The sequence below is a fragment of the Dipodomys merriami genome, unplaced genomic scaffold, assembly GCF_024711535.1.
Source record: "Dipodomys merriami isolate MVZ:Mamm:240054 unplaced genomic scaffold, mDipMer1.0.p SCAF_30, whole genome shotgun sequence".
Classification (NCBI taxonomy): Eukaryota; Metazoa; Chordata; class Mammalia; order Rodentia; family Heteromyidae; genus Dipodomys; species Dipodomys merriami.
In genome coordinates, this window is record NW_027204493.1 from 4,196,737 (window position 1) to 4,217,897 (window position 21,161).

Genomic DNA, 21,161 nt, shown 5'->3' on the forward strand with positions numbered 1-21,161 from the left:
GTGGCCCTAGGATTAAGAAAAGCTGACTGCAAATCTGAACCACTGACATGGCCCTCTATGTTCATGCTTTCATTTGGGGAGCCAACTGTGTGTGGAAAATACTTCCCAAAGTCTGGATAGTGTTATGATGAATTGTGACAGTTGCAGTACTTAGCCAAGGGTCAGCAGCAAGGTGGAAAGGGACATCTCAGGAAAGGAAAACTGTCCAAGAAAATGGGGGTGGGTACCAAAACTCCTAACACTTCCCTTTTTCTCCCACAAGTATAAAAGGAAACAAATATGCTAGAGCAATCCCAGGGGAAATATCCAGGGGAAAATTACATTTAAAATAGAAAAGAAAGAAATGTATAGTTTCTACAAGTCGTAATACTATCCCGTACTGGACAGTTTGGAAATCCACTCTTTCCCACCATGTTCCCTATTTTTTTGTTTTGTTTTGTAGTTGCTGTTTTTCTTTTTATTGTTACCTTTAATTAGTTATACAAAGGCGTTTCCATTTAACAAAACAGTTTATGAATACAATTTATCTTGATCAGTGTTACCCCTTTCAACATTCTCATTCATCCCTTCCCCATCTACTTCCTCCATCACTCTTTTTTTTTTTTTTTTTTTGTTGGTCGTGGGGCTTGAACTCTGGGCCTGGGCACTGTCCCTCAGCTCTTCAGCTCAAGGCGAGCACTCTACCACTTGAGCTACAGCGCCACTTCCGGTTTTCTGGTGGTTTATTGGAGATAGGAGTCTCACTGTCTCTCCTGCCCGGGCTGGCTTTGAACCGTGATCCTCAGATCTCAGCCTCCTGAGTAGCTAGGATTATAGGCGTGAGCCACCAGCGCCCGGCTCCATCACTCTTCTTAATTTCGTAGGATATACATGGGACTCTTGACTACATTTTCCCCTATTCTCCTCTTTGTCTACCCCTTTCTTCTTGACCCCACACCACTGCTTTTCAGGACCCAGTTCTTGGTATTTTAAATTTGCTACAATCTAGCAATTCACACCTAAGAATTTACCCAAAAGATTACAAACCAGGATACAGTAAAGCCACCAAACCAATCATATTTTTTGCAGCTCTATTCATCATAGCCAAAGTATGGAGTCAGCCCAGATGCTCCTCAATGGCAAAATGGATGAAGAAAATAGGACACACACACATACACACACACACACACACACACACACACACACACACGGAATTTTACTCATCCATTAGAAAGAATGATATTGTACCATTTGTAAAGAAATGGAAAGACCTGGAAAAAAGCTATGACAAGTGAAGGTAAGTCAGGCCCAGAAAGACCAAAGATGAATGTTTTATATATGCAAGCTAGATTTAGCTTATAAACGCATAAGTAAATACATCGTGTGGTATGCAAGTGAATACAAACCTATTAAGTGAAATACGACAGATTCAAGGAGATCGAAAATCATGTAATTCCTTAGAAAGGCCAAGTCAAAGTTCAGCAAAATAAAACACCATGTTTTGTTGTTTCTTACTGCTTGGTAGTTCACATGGGATAACTTGCTGTTTCTCCATAGGTATGCCCCTCTGGGCATCCTCTTCCTGGTCGCAGGCAAAATTGTTGAGATGGAGGACATGGGCGTGATTGGGGGACAGCTTGCCATGTACACGGTGACAGTCATTATTGGCCTGCTCATTCATGCAGTCATCGTCCTGCCACTCCTCTACTTCCTGGTAACCCGGAAGAACCCTTGGGTTTTCATTGGAGGGTTGCTGCAAGCACTCTTCACAGCGCTGGGGACCTCTTCAAGGTGTGTGTGTAGATGTGGAACTTGTTCCTTGTGACCAGAGCTCTTTGGGTAAGAAGCAGGTAGAAGCATTTTGTCCTGGGTTTACAACTTCAGGAATAATGAATTGACCTTTTCACCTCTGATGCTGATCGTCTTATCTATTTGGGACTCTGTTTGGAGGTGGAAGTCAACCACCCTTCTTTCCTGTCCTTTACCATTCCCTCCTCTCCCAGTTGACATCTGACTGAGGGAGAAATGGCAGGGTGAGCTGGCTCAGGCTGTCTGCTGTGGGAGTAATCACAAGTGATGCCTGGGCAAAACCCAGAAGCAGAACTGCCAAGTGATCACACTGTTTCTAGCCCTTTAGACAAGTGCTGACTTAGTTCCCTGTAAGTTAGGACGCAGGGAAGAAAGAACTATCTATACAAGAGATCAAACACTGATACCGTCAGAACTACCAGGAGGACACTCAGCTGACATTGTTTTCCTGTTCTTAGTTCTGCCACCCTACCCATCACCTTCAAGTGCCTGGAAGAAAATAATGGTGTTGACAAACGCATCACCAGATTTGTGCTCCCTGTGGGTGCCACCATTAACATGGATGGGACAGCGCTCTATGAGGCACTGGCTGCCATTTTCATCGCTCAAGTTAACAACTTTGAACTGAACTTTGGACAGATCATTACCATCAGGTACAAGCAAAGAGTTCTACTTAGTATCTTAAGCACAATCTTAATACAGGAGAGAATGATTAAGGCTGGGTGAAGAAGTTGTTGAGGTAGGGTATTGCACAGAAACAGAAGGTGGCTTGAGGGGATAATTTATTTTTAGATTTATATACTTTATTAGCTTTTTGTATTTCACTTGTGCATTGGTAACAAAAGTCAAATAACATAGAAGTATATAAAGTAAAAGTAACACTTATTTGCCACCATCACACTCCGTATCTTTTGTTGGTGATCATTGTTCATGTTTGATTTTCAGAAACCTTTTCTATGGATGGACATGCTCATGTTTTTTGTGTAATTATATCACATGTGCTGTGTACTCCCAGTTTGTTCTCTTAGTGACAAGCCTGAAAAGCTAAGTTAGAAAAAAAGGTTCAGCTGCATGTGACAGAATGAAAAATAATATTGACCTAAACCAGGCAGCTTTGCTCCACAAGGCTAAATGGGGCACTCCATAGTTTAAGGAAATGGTGCTGTGGTTTGGGTGTTGTCCTTGTGCAGATGGCTCAACCCCACTTCCAAAGATCAGCCAGCAAGAAGAGGGAGGCATCATAGGCTGCAAGTTGGTGGATCACTTCCAACTACTTCTCCTGGGCCATAACTCACTCTACTTGCCAAAAGGAAGCTAGGAAGTGCAGTAAACTTCCTGGGTACCCATAGGCTGGATGCTCATTCTATGACCAGAGAAGGGGAACCGTACAGTGAACCACGAGCACTTCCTGCCACAGACATATTACTTTATCAATACCACTTCAGCTCTAGGTAAGGCTCTGTTATTCATAAAAACATTTTTACATTCTCTCATTAGCCTTCTCTCATATTGAACAAACTAGACTCTCAGGCACTACACTTGGCAAATGACAGTGCACAGTGACTCCACATCAAGGAAAGAGGAATGATAATGGTGCAGAACTTTGTCCATACCCCATTTACTTTAATAAATTAAGTAATTAATATCTGTCCACTATAATCACACAAACTCAAGCTCTTTGCAAGCCTCCACTGGCATAGGGGAGTTACTGGAAGTAAATTGTTACAAAAACTTATGCTTATAATCCTAGCTACTCAGAAGACTAAGATCTGAGGATCAAGGTTTGGGGTGGGGGTGGGGGGATGCGAAAACTTTATCTCCAATTAACTAGCAAAAAGCTGGAAGTGGAGATATGGCTTAAGTGGTAGGCAACAGTTTTGAACAAAAAAGCTAAGCAAGTGTTCAAGCCCCTGAGTTCAAGCTCCAGTACTGGCACAAAGAAAAAAAACTATAACTATAACTCTATAACTCTATTACTATAACTCTACTGAATTTTAAATGTTCAAGTTGACTTGGAAGGCTAAGAGGGTATTTGTTGATTTTGTTTACTTTTGTTGTTTCGTGTTTATTTTTGGGCAATGCTGGAGAGTGAACCTAGGGCATCAACACATGCAAGGTAAACACTCTACCACTACACTCTTCCCATTCGACTACTGTACTTTAGATCCTCCAAAACACTTTCCAGGACACGAAAAAGAAGATAGCCACCCACCACTCGGTTCACTGCAAATGTTTGAACAGCTGGAACAACTTCAAGAGGGCTGTTGTAAAGATGAAGTGAGATAAGCCATGCTTAGCATATCAGATGACACATAGTAAGCCCCAAAGTAAAGATTATTTTGAGCTCGGGGATTTTATTTTTTCCCTTTTCTGAAGTACATCCTCTTCTGATAACAGGGCGGATCACGAGCTGATGTGTGTATGCTCTGCAGGGTGCTGTCCACTGAGGAGGAGTTGTACAAATGTCTTCTGGTTTCAGTGCTGTGTTGTTTTGTTTTTCAACAGTATCACGGCCACGGCTGCCAGTATCGGGGCAGCTGGGATCCCTCAGGCGGGCCTTGTCACCATGGTCATCGTGCTGACATCCGTGGGCCTGCCCACTGACGACATCACACTCATCATCGCAGTCGACTGGTTCCTGTGAGTACACGCTGACTGTGTTCTGGCTCAGGTCGCAGCCCCTTCTGTCACCCGGGTGGGCCGTGCAGCCCACCCGTGCATCTCCCAGAAGAACCTGGTGAGGAGGAAAACCTGTGGCTACATCATCCTCCTGTGCGCCAGTCACCCTGTTCCCAGCCTGCCAGGGCACATGTGGCCGTTCTACTCCTCACTCCATAAAGCCATTCCGAGTTGGGAAACCTGATGGCTGCAAAGCCAACATTAATCACGCAGGCCTTCCCTGAGTTGCACAACACAGCCCCATAGCGGCTGGAAAGAGCCTCCAGGCGCATGCGCCGTTTCAGGCCCTTCTTAGGCCTCGCTTTCCAATGATGTAACTCTCAGATGTTTCGGTCTGAGCCCCACGGGGTGATGGCCATGCAGACAGCGGAGACAGAGCATCGTTCAGTGGATGATTCAGGGTTCTGGAAAACGTCCCAAAAAATGTACTTTCTGCACGCTGCGGTCCGATCCTATAGAGCCATTCCTGACCCCCATCCTTCCCCCTTCAAGCAATCATTCCTTTTGTTTCCCTTCTTCAAAGATGCTCAATGCAAGTGCTTAGAAGAGCACATTGGGTACTGGAGTCGTACATGCTGACTCCAAGAACTAATGGAGAGCCCAAGAATGTGCAGGAAACCTAAGAGAGGGAGTCTCATCTAGTCTCCTGCATCCTGGTCTAGACGGCTCATCCACCTTCATTTCCACTTCAGTGAAATGGTCTTGTTTATGTCCCCCTGTCCCCCTGTCTTCCCCCTCCCCCCCCCCCCCCCCCCCCGCAAGTACTGGGAGGGTTAAGGCAATAAACAGCTGTGCAGTCACTCCATTCACTGCCCGGCTCTTAAGTCGCAGTGAGTGACAGCACTTTTACAAAATGAAAGCATTCATTCTCAATATTTTTATTTTTACATGTTAAAAACATTGAAGTCCAAAAAATGATTTAAGTCTAAATGCTACCCATCAATGGAGATTTATCACTTCAGAAAAGCTTGCCCATGTTTAACTCATTGTTTAGAGGTCATAATGAATTCATTTTGCATTAGTACCAATATCACAAGGACAGGGGAAGGGTAATTGATTTTGCAGTCCTGGAAATAAAACCTTGGGGTTCGTGCATAGCCAGCATCCTATCCCAGAGCTAGATTGACATGGTTTTTTGAGACAGGATCTCACTTTGTAGCTGAGGATGGCTGAGAACTCATTATATAGCCCAAGATGACTTCAAACACTAGATCCTCCTGAATTTACTGTTGTGCACCCCTTCATCCTGGCCCTGTGAAAAATAACCATTCCAGACCAAAAACATAGTGAAAAGAATGGCCCCACTTTATATTACGTAAATCCCTGTAATGTCCATCTTAACGTTAGACAGATAGAGTCGAACTATGTTGTGTAGACTTTGCAAAGCTCCCCTATACTTCCTAAGAAAAATGAGAGAAGAGGAGAAAATAATATCCTAACTTTATGACAAGGATTTTGACCTCAGGAAGTCCTAAAAAAATCTCTGAACTACACTTTAGGAACTTTTTTTGGTTGTACTGGCGATTGAACTCAGAGCTCCTATGAGCCATACCCCCATCCTTTGTCTTTTATTTTTGTTTTTATTCAGATAGAGTCTCACTAACTTTTTGCTTGGGCTGACCTCAAACATCCATTCTACTGTCTCCACCTTCTGAGAAGCCAGTGAGAAATTTAAAAGAAGAAAAAGAAGAGTCATTCATCACTGTAGGGATGCTAGCTCCATTCAGCCTCATCACTGAAAATTGAGCCACCTACCTCTCCTCATAACATTTAATAGCTAGTCTGATGGGAATTACGTGTCTAGTATATAACTATGTAGTTGGTGTCTGTTCTTACCCTGGATTTTAAGAGATGCTTCTAAAATCTTCTCCAGCTAGTTCACAGTAGAAGCTAGCATCTCACAATATTTAAAGGAGCTTCCCATTTTCTCCCTCCCTACCTTGTCCACAGGGATCGCCTCCGAACCACTACCAATGTGCTGGGTGACTCCCTTGGAGCTGGGATTGTAGAGCACTTGTCAAGACACGAACTGAAGAACCGAGATGCAGAAATGGGTAACTCGGTAATTGAAGAGAATGAGATGAAGAAACCATATCAGCTGATTGCCCAGGACAACGAACCTGAGAAACCCATTGACAGTGAAACCAAGATGTAAACTGACATGGAGAAAGGCTTCCTTGAGCACCAGGTGTTGGGGAAAAGAAATCATTGTAAAATGTGTGCATCTCGTTCCGCTCCTTCCTCCAGAGAGCCCTGTCTGCCTTCTTCCTCCCTACTCTGCTAGGATTCATCCAACACACAAGGGAGGACTTTAGCACAGCCAAATACTGGACATGTTAAAGATCATTTCGTATTCATCTTACCTACTAAGGTACTAGGATCAAATCTTGATCAAATCTTACCCAGTTGATTTGGCATGAGATCCTATAATACAATTGCCTTCTAAGTTAAAGAAACAAATACTAGGCCCATTTTTTTAAAAAAATTAACTTTTGAAATTAAAAGAAAAAAATCCTTCAGCACACACACAATTGGGTCTTAGTCTCAAAAAGTGATCCATAACCGTGAGTTATGGAGTTATCTTTTTCCCTTTTACTTCTGTAATCATAACCTTGCTTTCTCAGCAGCAGGACAATCTACACACACTCCTGGCACAGCTGTGGGAAAGTGTTGGGCAAGTCATATCTCATCTGCAGGCCTCAGTGTCTTCACTGATGCTCTAGACACCTTTTTTGGTCCCTCTAGCCCAGACTTCCGGTGACATCAAGAAAGAGGCTACCCTGGATTTCCCCCGTACAATACCCTGCAAAGTACCTAGCATTCCATGGAGCTCAGGGCTCTCAAAGGACACTTCATGGTCGTGGACATTTCTGTCCAGAGGCAGGGTGTGTGGCACACTGGTCCTCTGTCCAAAGTGTCGGTTATGCATGTCTCCAGGCGGGAGCCTACTCCAAGAGCAGATCATTCATGACACTCTGCCCAGTTCTTTCACCAGGGGCCGCAGTTCTCTTCTTGCCTGCTCTAAGGGCTGCTCTGGGAAGGGCGTCCCCTTCCACTCCTCAATTGACAATTAGACTTTTAGGAAGTAAACAGAAGATTAGTAACTAGTAAATGTGCTGAAGTCCTTACTCCAGAAGACTAAAGAAAAGGAAGGGGGGCACAAAAAGAAGAGTATGGTTGACGGTTATAAAGGGAAGATTTTAGGCACCAAGAGCAAAGGTCTTTATTCTTTATGAAAGGAGAAGACAGAAAAATATCTTTTTGTTCCTGGAAACATTTTTTTTTCTGTTCAGTTCCAAATCATTCCTTCAAAGAAGTGTACATACAAGATAGAAGTTCACTTCTTACATATTTTGAAGTTAAATAAATAACCTCCCCCCTCCCCTCCTGTGAGTTCATGAAGTGGGTGGGTGGTCTTTTATCTGAACTTTTTTTTTTTTACTTTAATCAGAAGTTCTTGGAATGAGGGAAACAACATACTTCTTTGTGTGGGAATTCCACTTACCAAATCATTCAAAACTTGAGGCTAGAGTGCAGTTCGCTTTAGTTTTGTTTGTGTCCCAAAGAAAAATGGGAGAAAATGAACCACTATGAAGATAATGTCAATGAGGTTACAAGGGAAGAGAACAGGGGCATTTGTTCAGGCAAGGCAGCTTCCAGATTTCAAGGAGATTCATTTTTATCCACCCCCCCCACCCTGAAATACCCAATTAAAGGCACTTAAGGAGAGTCATCCGAAAATACCGGCTAATGGTTAAGAATTGACCTAATTATGCTAACACACTGAACATCTAGATGTACATCTTCTGATATAAAAATGAGGATTTTTTTTTATATATAGATCCTGAACATTATGTGTGTATCAAGGTTAACTTAGGCTGTGGTGGAGTAACCATTTAATGTCAAGGCTCCATTTGGGAAATATACTGCAAAATTTAATGTACATGCTGTCATCTTATGACAAAAAGTAGAGTACAAATTAATCATGTCAAATTAACACTTTTGCACACTGTGATGTGTTTTTATACTAACCATTTCTTACAAAAGCAGGTCCTCTAGGGCAATCCTTTTACCAGTCCATCTGGACTCTTCCTATTCCATCACCAATGCAGACTGGCCAGCATGACATTGTAGGTATATTTTCAATAAAGAAAAAAATAGCTTTACATTAATGCCTTTGCATGTTGTTGTTATTATTTTCCCTGAAGGAAAATCAATTGTCCATTCTTGGAAGTATTGCAATGTGCTCAGGGAGTCCTGGGAAAGAATGCCATGCAGTGTAGTAAAATCTTGGCAGAACCAGTATTGGGACTCAGCCCCAAGGAAATAAGTAAGGACATAGTCTCTTGCTCAGCTCCTCAGACTGGAGGTGAAGATGGGGAGGTAAGGAAGCTCTTGGTAGTAATAGTTTGCACTTACTTGTCCAGGTCAAATTCCAATCTCTGAAATATATGCAATCATTATTGTTGGGATTCATGAAGTATAACGCTACCACGGGGTACTTTGAAAAACAGTGATTTCCTGGCTAGCCCTCAAATGAGCTAGATTCATCTTTGCAATGTAGATGATCACTTATGGAAAGAGCCGAGTGAGATCTCAGCATCATTCAGAAATAGCCATCTTTTTAGTGAGTGCTCTACTTATTAAGAACAACTGTCCAAGCAATGGTGGCTGCTGCGTGTAATCTCCTAACTTGGGAGACTAAGATCAGGAAGGTAGCAGTTCAAGGCCAGCCCAGCCAGAAAAGTTTGGGACTTTTTCCTCAGATGGTAGCTACATGCAGTAGCGCATGCCTTTGACTTTCCTGCCCAGGCTGGCTTTGAACCCCAATCTTCGGATCTCAGCTCCTGAGTAGGGTTACAGATATAAGCCATCAGCACCCAGCTCCATCATGTGTTTTAATAAAGAATTAGGAGACAGTATGATCTCCAGACTAAAGTTGAGCCTCTACCTACCAGAAAAGGCTTTTTAAGTATGCCATGGGGCTCTAGGCCATCCATCTGGAGATTTCAATGGTTGATAGACCTCAAAATTATAATGAAAATTGTATTCATTTGCCTTTCTCTTCATTTCCACCAATTTCCCAATGGATTTATGATTTAAAAAGGAATTCTACAAATCACTTTATTTGATCTTAATTTTTTTTTCCTAAGCATACATGATATTTACTTAACCAATATGAGAACACAAGGTGATTGGTTCCAGCTGAGCCGATCAAACAGTGTCACCCCGAGTGGATCAATATCTGCATGACTATGAGACATTCTGGAAACAGGGAAGTTTTCTGGGAAGCTGCACAAAGATCAGGGCACTTTATGACCAGCTTCCTTCCCTTCTGTAGTCTAAGCTGTTTTGTTGTTGTTGTTGTTGTTGTTTGGTTGGCATCTTGCCAGTCCTGGGGCTTCAACTCAGGGCCTAGGCACTGTCCCTGAGCTTCTCTTACTCAAGGCTAAAGCTCTACCACTTGAGCCACAGCTCTACTTTTGGCTTTTTCTGAATACTTCATTGGAGAGAAGAGTCTCATGAGCTTTCCTGCCCAGGCTGGCTTTGAAGCATGATCCTCAGATCTCAGCATCCTGAGTAGCCAGGATTACAAACATGAACTATCGGTGCCTAGCCTAAGCTAGGTTTTGAGTAGGAGCTTTAGAAGCTGTTGGGCCTTGGGGGGAAGACCATGAAGTGGCCACTGTGGGTAAGAGACAAGACTTGCCAGTCACCAGTGGCTCATGCCTGTAATCCTAGCTACTCAGGAAGCTGAGATCTGAGGATCACAGATCAAAGCCAGCCTGGGCAGGAAAGACCAGGAGATTCTTATCTCCAATAAACCACCAGAAAACCAAGAGTGGCACTGTGGCTCAGTGGTAGAGCGCTAGCCTTGAGCTGAAGAGCTGAGGGGCAGTGCTCAGGCCTAGAGTTCAAAGCCCCACGACCGACCAATAAATACATAAATAAATAAAAATAAGAGACAGGGCTCTCAGTGTTAGCAGCAGAATGATGGAGGAAGGGGGATGGGGAGACAGGCTGAGTGTGCCTATACGTGGAAAATATTCAGATGCACATTGTTAATGATTCTAAATAAGTGTCCTTCCCTCCGCAAAATTAACACAACAGGATTTGCCTTTCTCAAGCTAAAAAAAAAATCTCATTTTGCCAGCATAATCCTTTTTTCTATGCGTGTATTCATACACACCACCTTCAAAACAGAAATTTTAGTGCCCTTGTTTGCATGAGAATAAAGGAAGCAGGCTGGGTTCCCGCTGAGGACCGTCCTGCTGGGGTCCAAAGCACAGGGCCTCTTTCCGGGCCACCCTGCCGGGCACTTGACCCCGAGGCTGCTGTCAGTCATCTGGCCTTCACGCTGGTAGCACTTCCCCTACTTGTGCCCACCAGGGTGGTCCTAGGCCTAGGACAACAATGGCCAGCTCTGTGTGGCCTCTTCCTGGGGCCAGAGCAGTTGAGAGGTGTCAAGTCTAGGGCAGGCTCCGAATGAATAAGCAGATGCAGAGCAAGAAGGAAGGAAGAGGCAAGGAGAGGAATGGGTAATGAGTGTCCTAGGACAGATGGTGGAGTTGAGAAAGCTCTAGGATGAGAAAGGGAGCCTGGAGAAGCGATACTCACAGCAGCCACCAGGAGGAGCCTGGAGTTCGTGCTAGTCACATTGCTGCGCACTTCCCCTGGGATGCCTCTGGAGACCTCCCTTGGATTCCAAGGTACACATGGCAGAGAGGAATTCATCTTTGAAAGCCATCAAACAAGTTAAAATAACTCGAATCTCTCATTGCACATCTCTGGCCACCCAGCTTCTGCAGTAGTCTTTCCAAAGGAACTCTGTTTACCTAGGCATTTTCTTTCCTTTCTTCTCTCCTTCCCTCTTTCAGTATCCTTTGGATGGATCTCATCTTCCTATTCAGTTACTTAGCGTTTTCCAGCCACAGCAGAAACCTGCAAGGTCTCATAGTGTCAGGTCCACCTGGCCCTCAAAACTGCTATCTCAATTTTGAAATAGTTGTTCTACGCCTCAAAGTAGGGTTATCAAATAGAATACAGGACACTCAGTTATGAATTTCAGGCAAGTTACCCATAGTGCCATAGTAAACAGTTAAGTAACCAAGAAAAGTGTTAAGTATGCAAAATACTCATTACACATTCTGTATTTTTGTGAATCTGGGGCAAGCTTCATAAAAATGTTCCAATTTTGAATTTGTGTCTGCAGGAGAAAGTATGTTTTTAAAAGCCTAGACCTGACATTTCCTATTATTCTGGGGACATTATCACCCATTTTGTGTTTGGAAATCTTTTAGCCACAGTTTACAAGTTTAATTGCCTTTAAGCCTTCACAGAACTGCCTTAAATACATTAAACACTATCTCAGCTATCCGTGCTTGAAGTATTTTAAGGTGCACATCTGTTTTTCCTTTCTCCCATTTCCTTATTTCCTCCTTTCCTTCTCCCACTTTTTAGTCCCAACTCACTCCTACTAAAACAGAAAATATTTTCTGTAATCCATTACAGTCCTGAAATTTTTGGCACTCATATATTGTTTTCCAATGACAGACACATTTCATTTGGGACACTTTTTAGAAAATTGTCCATATTTTTATTTTCATATTGTTCTATTTAAAGATGATGGCTTCCCACCGGCAATAGTTAGGAATGAGGCATTCTCCTATTTCTTTCCAGGGTCTCCCAGCTCTGTGACTCTGAGTCATTCCTACAGTAGCCCCTTCTTGAAGAAAACTAAATAAAAAATCATACACTTTTTCATCAGAAATGACGCGGGCACAGTCACTTCAAAGAGAGCCATGAATTTACTAGGAGATGGTGTCAGGCGACAACTTGGGTTTTTGTAGGTTTCCCCACACACACACACACAAACTCTGTAAGCTCAAGGGATCATTAAAAAAAAAATCCTGAAAGTAAACAGCCAGGAGCTTAGAGACAAAGTTGTCAGAGCAGGAAATAAACACCACTCATGATTCAGCTCACTGCAATGCAATGAACTGATCTGTCCCGGGGAGAACTCGGCTGGAAAAGATTCTGCCAGCCACAAAATTGGCACCACAGGGCCCACAAAGACAGCCTCCTCTTTAAACCTGTGAGGCGCTGTTAGGCAAACAAGTAGAAAACAAACTTGGGAAAGACAGCACATCTGCTAGAAAACCAGTATTACTAGATTAAAAAGGAAGGCTCCAGTGGCTCACTGTAATCCTAACTGCTCAGGAGGCTGAGATCTGAGATTCTAGGTTCTAAATCAGCTTGGGCAGGAAAGTCTGTGAGGCTCTTATGTCTAATTAATCACCACAAAACCGGAAGTGGAGCTGTGGCTTAAAGTAGTAGAGTGCAAGCCCTGAGGGAAAAAGCCCAGAGACAGAACCCAGGCCCTGAGCTCAAGCCCCACAACCAAAACCAAACAAACAAAAAGGCTCCGTGCTTCCTGAAGCCTAAAACCCTTGGACTTCATTGTGCGTAAGTCCAAACCTACAGGTACACTGTAGGTTCAAGTGGGAGGTGGAGCAAGCCCACTACCTCCAAACTAGCTTTCACATCTGGCTACCATGTATTACAGTGGATGCTACCAAAGGGTCCTGGATTAAAAGTCACCGGGTCAACTAAGCGTGGAGGTGATAGGTTGACCTGTCACTTACTCACCCAAAGTGGAGGTAGTCACAGCTGTTTTACGTGTAGTGAAAAGGAAACAAAACATGTGCCCTCTAGGTGCCTACATGGACATGGACACACACACACACACACACACACACACACACATATATATATACACCTATATTATATATGAATTTTCCTGATTGCTATATATGCATGTATATGTTTACATATCTTTCTCCGCATCATTCCTGGCATTCAGGAAGACTCTCCACACCTTTAGAGCAAAACTGGCTCTCACGACAGGGGGAGGCCTGGGTTTAAGGCTGGAGGATGGGGGAGGGGGAAGCGGGGGTGCAGTGGTCCCCAGTCCCGTCCGAGCCGGAGGAACACTGGCTTGGATCTTCTGGAAGCTGCATCCGGAGCGAGCCAGGCCGCCTCCGCGGGGCCACGGCTCGGCGTCCTGGGTGGACGCGGCTTTCGTCCGGCCTGGCTCCCTCGGCGGCCAGGACATCGTCGGACCCTCGGAAGAGACCACCCAGCTTCCCAGCTTCCTCTCTCAGAACAAGCGCCAGCGCCCTCCGCCCGCTCGGCCCCTCCCCGCCAGGGCTTCCTCGGCGGGAACCCGGAGCCCGGGGTGCCAGGGAGCGGCGGAGCGGCCGGATCCGGCCCCGGCGCCGTGCCTGGGAGCGTGCTGCCCCCCAGCGGCCAAGGCCTAACGGCCCGCGGGCAGCCCGAGCCCCGAACGCCCAGCGTGCTCCAGCAACGCTCCGCACCCGCTCCAGGAGGGCGCTAGAGCGCGTGGCAGAGCCGGAGGCCGCGCAGAGGGCGCAAGGAGAGGGAGCGTGAAGCCATCGGTGTCTGTGGTTTAGTGTGGTTCCCCAGATCGCTATCAGCACTTCCTGGGAACTCTCTGGGAACTTACTAGAACATGCAAATTCTTTTTTCCTTTCTTTCTTTTTTGCCAGTCCTGGGGCTCGAACGCAGGGCCTGGGCGCTATCCCTGAGCTCCCTTTACTCAAGGCTAGCACTACTACTTGAGCCACAGCGCCACTTCTGGCCTTTTCTGTCTATGTGGTACTGAGGAATCGAACCCAGGGCTTCGGGCATGCTAGGCGAGCACTCTACCGCTAAGCCTCCCCTAGAAATGCAAATTCCCTGATCCACCCTAGACCTACCAAATTGGAAAGTGCTCTGCTTGGCAAGTCTGGCCCTCCAGTGCTTTGTCTCGCCTGGACAGGTGTTCATCTCCTCCAGAGCTCAGCCCAGCTCGCATGTCCCAGACTCTCAGCCTGAGAAAATCACGGTTTCTTCATAAACTACTCAGTACCAAGCACTTTGTTTTTAAGAGCCCAAAATGAACTAAAACCATCATATATAACTTATCTATTAGCATCTTACTTATTGTAACTATTATGTATCCCATCATCTTTGCCAATTGAAGGCATCTCCTCTGGGTAACTCATCTATGTTCTGTTTAAATACCCAGAACCTGGAAGTGGCTGTGGCTCAAGAGGTAGAGCTCTCGCCTTGAGCTGAAGAGCTCAGGGACAGCGCCCAGGCCCAGAGTTCAAGTCCCACGACCGACCAAAACAAAAAAACTCAGAAACTTGCAGTGCTATCTGCTTGGCTTTTTAGGAAAATGGAGGAGAAAGGAAGAAAACAGGTTGGATTCAATCTTCCACAGGTGAAGACTGTTTATTGAGATCCAGCAGTGAGGGGTGCAGCCTTCCCACAGGCTTGGGGACTGTGCCAGGAGCTGGGACAGGAATTGGGTTTTTATGAGGTCTGAGCAAGGAGGCAGAGGTGAATGAAAAAACCATCAGGTCTAGGGAGGTGGGGAAGTGGTTGGGCCCACAATAGAATGTTTACAGCCAGGCTTGGGTACATTGCCCAGCTACCTTGTGTGCATCAGGCAGTCTGCACATCTTTGGTGGCTTGCCCGAATCTGTATGCACTTGGAAAAACAGTGTGGGGTCAGTCCTTCAAGCCTTGCTGCTTCTCTCCTTGTTTGTTCCCATTTTTCAACTAGTCTGGAATTTGCCCTCTCTCCCCACCCTCCTCCCAAGGAACCCCAACAGACTCTGATCTCTCAACTCCTGTGCTCAAAACAGCTTAGATATAGAAGCCACACCCCAAGTTGACTCAGAATTCCCAGCACTAATAGGGAGTGGGGTCAGAGCCCTGGGCCCACAGGACTTTCCCCAGCTCCTATGACACCTGCTCTCTTGGGCCATAGCTTCCCTTCACGCATCTTTCCTTTCCCCTTGACTGCAAGGGTTAGATCTTCTGTGGCCTTTTTCTTTTCCTGCATGCAGACCTATGGCCTATAGCTCATCAGAACACGAGGAGATGATACAAAATGTCCCCCTCCAAAACTGCTCTCAGACCTACTGCCTTGAAAGCAGATCCTGTGAGAATCAGAACCTAGACGTTACCCATTTGTCTCTGCTATAATTATCCTAATTTCCTCAGGCAAATGAGTGGCTTTGGCTGGCTTGGCAGAAAGTATATTCTGACAAGGAAAGGAGAAATCACATGAATCTACCCCCCCATCCCCTGCGAACACACACACACACACACACACACACACACACACACACACACACACACACACACACACACACACACACACACACACACACACACACACACACACACACACACACACACACACACACACACACACACACACACACACACCAAACAGTATTTCATTATTATAGAAAAATGAAGCCTGGTAGCAGAGAAATCTTCACTAAGGTCCTTTTTCATAAAGACAAGATTTTTCAAATTGGCTTACAACTTCTTATTTCTCCCTTTTATGTGTGTTCATTAATAAAATTCAAACTATGTTAGCCCCGTGACTATGATTTGTCCCAGGTTGTGTGCCGGGCAGGTCACACTGGACCTCTTAAGCAAAGACCCTGTGCTGGAGAAGGAGAGAAGGCATCCTGGAGGACAGATATAGATGGACTCAGCCTGTCTTCCCGCCCCCACACAGTCATTCCAGGACCCAGTTCGCTCATTTCCTCACAATGGAGCCCTATTGAAGATGAGTGGAAAGTTAATGGTTGTCTTCTTAAACTCCTCCTTTAAAAGGGAGGAGTTTAAGGGAAGGCTTGACACAAGAAAGAGGTCACTATTTATCACTCTTTTCCCACCCTAAAGGGAAGCAGAGACCAGGATGACAATTTATCATCTCCTCTCTCTGGGCAGGAAGGAATCAAGAAACCTATCTAAGCAGAATGGAAAAAGCTTCATTGTTCACCTGTGTCAGACTCTCAGACTCCACACAGACTGCCTCGCTCCTACCTGGTCCTGCCCATGAGTTCCAAGGCTATCGGTTGTCACAGGAGTTGAACCTGTGCTCAGTGCTTGCCAGCAGAGGCTCACCGGTCCAAATCAGACCCCTTTCTCTTATGTACTGTGTATCTGGGACAATCATTTCACTTCTTCAAATCTAATTTCTTCTTCTCTGGGACAAAAAAAAAAAATCACTAAAATAAAAGGGGTTTAGCACATACACATACTCAGGGCTGAATTTCAGATGGAAATCAATTCACTGTTCTGACTTATTTATTTATTTATTTATGGCGTATAATCTCATGTCACTGCTGATTGGTTATAATGTTCTTACTATCACTGCGGGCAATTTGTTGTTGCTAGTGTCACTGTGAACTGCTGATTCCCCAGTTTGTCTCAGGTGGCTACAGCTGAAGAGGGGAGAGAGAGATCTTGCCACAGGATGGCAGCAAATCATCTCCATTCTGCCTCCGGGCTCAAATTCACCAGTCCATTGAAATGATCTATTTAGTTGGAATCAAGTCCATCTAAAGAGGCCAGTTCCTGAAGCCACTTCCTACCTAGACAAGAATCTACAAATGTATTATAACATAGCTGGTGCTCTGTTCCCAAGCCTCAGGGCTTTCTCTGCTCATGACATCTCCATCATTTTGAATCCCCTATTCTCCCTTGATTCATGAAGTCCCCCTACATATACCTCTCTCCCCACAACTGCCTGGTTCTCAGAGACGTTATTGATTCTCCATTGCCACTCCCCCTGAAGTATCATCTCTCAAATTCAGGCATCCCTGTGTCTCTGCTTTGAAGCAAAGTCCCCACAATCCAGAGCCAGGACGCTAGAACACTCACTTGCAACCTGGACCCAGCAATGAAGGCTCCTATTTGTCTGTAGGGAATTAGCCCTTGGTCTATCAGCCAAATAACCATCTACATGTATTTATTGAGTGCTGCAGACATGCATCAGTGGCAGCAATGGGACCAAGAAGGGAGGTGAAGCTGACCTCAGAGGTTGGAAACCTGGCTTAGCTGCTCAGTAACTATGCACTCTTAGGGAAGTGTTAGACTCTCCCAAGGCCTCAGATTCCTCATCTGTCAAGTGGGTATAATTACAATATCTACTTTGCTGCAATGACCGTGAGGGTAGATGACCAAGCACACATAGGGCAGGGAATCACACAATGACAGACATCAAAATCATATCACAGCTTCCGGGAATTTATATTCTAGTGAGGAAGATTGCGCATAAATATTTCAACTGATCTGGATTCTTATGCTAGAGATTCAGAAGAGAAAGGACGAGGCTGTTGCAGACAGAACACACACACACACACATACACACACACACACACACACACACACACACACACACAACTTTCCATGACTGGATTATAAAATAAATCCCAGCCCCCTAGTCCGAGGTATTTGTTACCTTGAAATTTAAAGAGGGGGATCTCACAGCTCATCCCTCTCCTGCCAAGAGTCTTTGGGTATAATCTTCCAGATGGGACATCTAGCCCACTAGACCCTTGCCCAGTCAAAATTATGCAGGGATTCATTGATAGTCTGGGCACTTAGTGTTTACCCGGCAAGCACAGGTAATACGAAGGAAAACAAATAAGTGACTGTGTTCATTGATGAGTTCAAGGAGACTGTCAGACAGTGAAGAAGCTCTCCTCAAACCTCTAAGATGCAGTCAGCTCCATGATGCCTGGACTCCATGCAGTTTGCCATCATGGTGAGAGGGTCCAAGCTGTGGTTTAGGATTTAGGATTTAGTCCCCTGCCCTCATTTAATTAAGCTGTAAAGTTTGCTCAAGGCATGAAATATAACGACACTCAAGTACTGAAGGGGAAAACACAACAATGAAAGGCTCTTACACATCAAGCACTTTATAGAATCCTGAGGTTAGGCATTAATGATTCTATCCATTTCACTGTGAGAAAGTTGAGGCTTAAAGAAGAGGTAACTTCCTCAAGGTCAAGATGGACTTTGAGTTCCTATCTACATCCAAAGCAAGTATTTCTACTTTCATCTACTCTAACCTTGGAAATTAACTTGGGTCTGGACTTCAGCTGAAACTTTCCATGGGAGAATCTCCAAAGTCAGTCTTTCCCAGACTGCATATTATCAGGTTTGTGGGTCTCAATTAGTTTTTATTAGAAAGAAGGAAGGGAGGAGGAGGAGGAGGAGGAGGAGCAGGAGGAGGAGGAGGAGGAGGAGGAGGAGGAGGAGGAGGAGGAGGAGGAGGAGGAATCAGACACTAGTGACTCATGCCTGTAATCCTGGCTACTCAGGAGGCTGAGATCTGAGGATCGTGGTTCAAAGCAATCCCAGGCAGGAAAGTCCATGAGACTCTTATCTCCAATAAAAAACCTCTAGAAAACTAGAAGTGGCGCTGTGGCTCAAGCAGTAGAGTGCTTGCCTTGAGCTGAAGAGCTGAGAGATAGCGCCCAGGCCCAGAGTTCAGGCCCCATGCCCGACCAAAGAAAGAATAATTCCATGTATTAAAGCGTTGCTTTGGGAAATTTTTAATTGTTTAAATATGTATAGGCTTTTTTTTTCTTGAGTAAGCTATATTTCACAACTTACAAGTTCAAAGTTGTTTCAAGTTTTTGCTGATCAATAACTATAAGTACTCAGTACCAATTTTACCCCATGAGTTCCAGAGTTTTAGGGTCTCCATTTCCAGAATTGATCACCTTCAGGGTATGTTCCTCTTTTAAGTATGCATTATTCCTTAGAAAATATTGCTATAGATTTTTAAAGAGCCAGTGTTCATTCAACACACAGTTTCCAAATGCAGCTCTGGGTTCTGCTAATGTAGTCCTCTGACCCAGTCCCCCGAAATCTCCCCACACTCCACTGAATTTGAAGACTGTCATAACACAATCAGGATTCACTTCTGGTGGAAGGCATCAGGGCAAGCTGGCACGAGCCCTAGGACCAACCCAGGGAAAGAATTCCTCATCAGCACTGACACCTGGTGGTCACAGAGGGACTAGTGCACTGGCATCTTGAGCTTGAGGAAATCAACCTGACTCCAGATGAGTAGACTCCAGATGAGCATCCCCACCTCTCCTAAACCACCTTCCTTCTCCAAGCAGCTAGATTCCACAAGGAAGAGGGAAACCAAGAAGGATTTAAGTCATACAGAGATGGAGTCCAGACCCTACTGGGCAATCATAAGTAAGCTTCTAAAACTTGCCTACAAAATCAGATAAGAAGGCAACAGTCCACAGTGGGAATGGGAGTATTTCAGGTCACTTATCCTCACAACAACTCCCTCGGTGTTAAGTTCTAGATATTTATTAATCATTCAGAGAATACTGGCCACCTTCTCTCTTTTGTCATTTATTGAATGCTCATTTTCAATGTCTAGAATCTTCATCCTTTCTGGTCACTTCTTCTCTGGTTCACTCCACTGAAATAAAAGCCAGTAATTATGGAGAGCTCACTAGGAACCAGGTATTGTTCTGCGAGATTTTCACAGTCAAACAGAAAGTGGCCGCAGCCCTCTGAAGTAGTGACTATTGTCTTCCTCAATTTTATCGATGAGGAAAATGGGACTGGATGAGATTAAATTGGATACCCAAAGTCAGAATCTATGGACTAGATTTCTAAACCCATCAGTGGGGCTTCACAGGGCATAGTATGAGTCTTTGAGCTAAAGCTGACTCATTGGCCACCTGCTATAGTAAAAGCTAATATTTGTTACATGTTTATTAAGTTCTGGACTCTTCATATGTCTATTCTTATCTAATCTTTACAAAAGTGCTATGAGATAGTTATTATCATCCTCTTTATTCTATAGGCGAGAAAACTCAGATTACATGATTACATGAAGTGAATGAACACATGGTGAATATAGAGAAGGCTAATTTTAAAGTCTTTGGTCTGAAAAATAAATAAATAAAGTCTTCGAATAGAGAGAGAGGCTAACTTTAAAGTCTTTGGTCTAAAAAAAATAAATAAGTAAAGCTTTTGGTCTTAACCATTCTCTTTTATTTTTCTCATCTGACTCTACCTCCCACCCAGCCTATAATCTGAAAAACACAGCTGTCACTGCGAATAGAAGGTGCTCCTTCACAGACGGTTGACCACAGTGGTAGCGATCAACCACTTTACCTCCATTTTCTACCCTCTCATCCCTGCCATGTATATGATGGCCAATCTTGATAGTCAGTTAGATTGGATTAAAAAATATCTTGGACACTTGTAAAGCATACCTTAGGTGTGTCTGTAAAGCCATTTCCAAAGATGATTAGATCATGAGAGCTCTGACTTAATGAGTGCTTAAACCACTGGTGAATGGAAATTTCGAGAAGACTTTTGAAATCTGGTGGAACTGAGGAAGATGAGAAATATCTTCTTGGGTATTGTATGTTGCTCTGGTCCCTTCCTGTTACACTTCCACTCGACTTCCTGTGCACCATGAAGTGAAGAACCTCTTCTGTCACTCACTCTCTCTACCATGATGGGCCCAGAAGCATGGAGCCAAGTGATGCTGACTATTCAATAGGATTTGTAAGCCTTTTAAATTCTAGCATGCAAGCATCCTTCAGGCTAGACCTTTACTCTCAACCCAGGCTCCCTTTACTCATGTATACTGCTGAAACATGAGCCAAAATAAATCCCTTATTCATGCTGTACCTGATGCTGTACATTTGAGTACAGCAAAGCAAAGTCTGACTAATAGACCACCAATACAACCAAAAAATACCCTAACATCTCTCCAAATAACCAGGGGAAATACTTTTCTGAGGTCCTGAACTACTGTGGCCTAAAAG

The 21,161-nt window shown here is 44.5% G+C and overlaps 1 protein-coding gene across 2 annotated transcripts in view; it reads left to right on the top strand.

Annotated features, from left to right (window-relative positions):
• The window catches only part of Slc1a3 (solute carrier family 1 member 3), a 90,746-nt gene extending 82,107 nt beyond the window's left edge, over nucleotides 1–8,639 (top strand). For both annotated transcript variants that reach the window (XM_070041042.1, XM_070041043.1), the window contains exons 7-10: nucleotides 1,537–1,770; nucleotides 2,247–2,441; nucleotides 4,294–4,428; nucleotides 6,418–8,639. In XM_070041042.1, coding sequence (XP_069897143.1) covers nucleotides 1,537–1,770; nucleotides 2,247–2,441; nucleotides 4,294–4,428; nucleotides 6,418–6,622 — 769 coding nt within the window. In that variant the 3' untranslated portion in view covers nucleotides 6,623–8,639. The remainder of the gene's footprint in view (nucleotides 1–1,536; nucleotides 1,771–2,246; nucleotides 2,442–4,293; nucleotides 4,429–6,417) is intronic.
• Nucleotides 8,640–21,161: the final 12,522 nt, after the last annotated feature.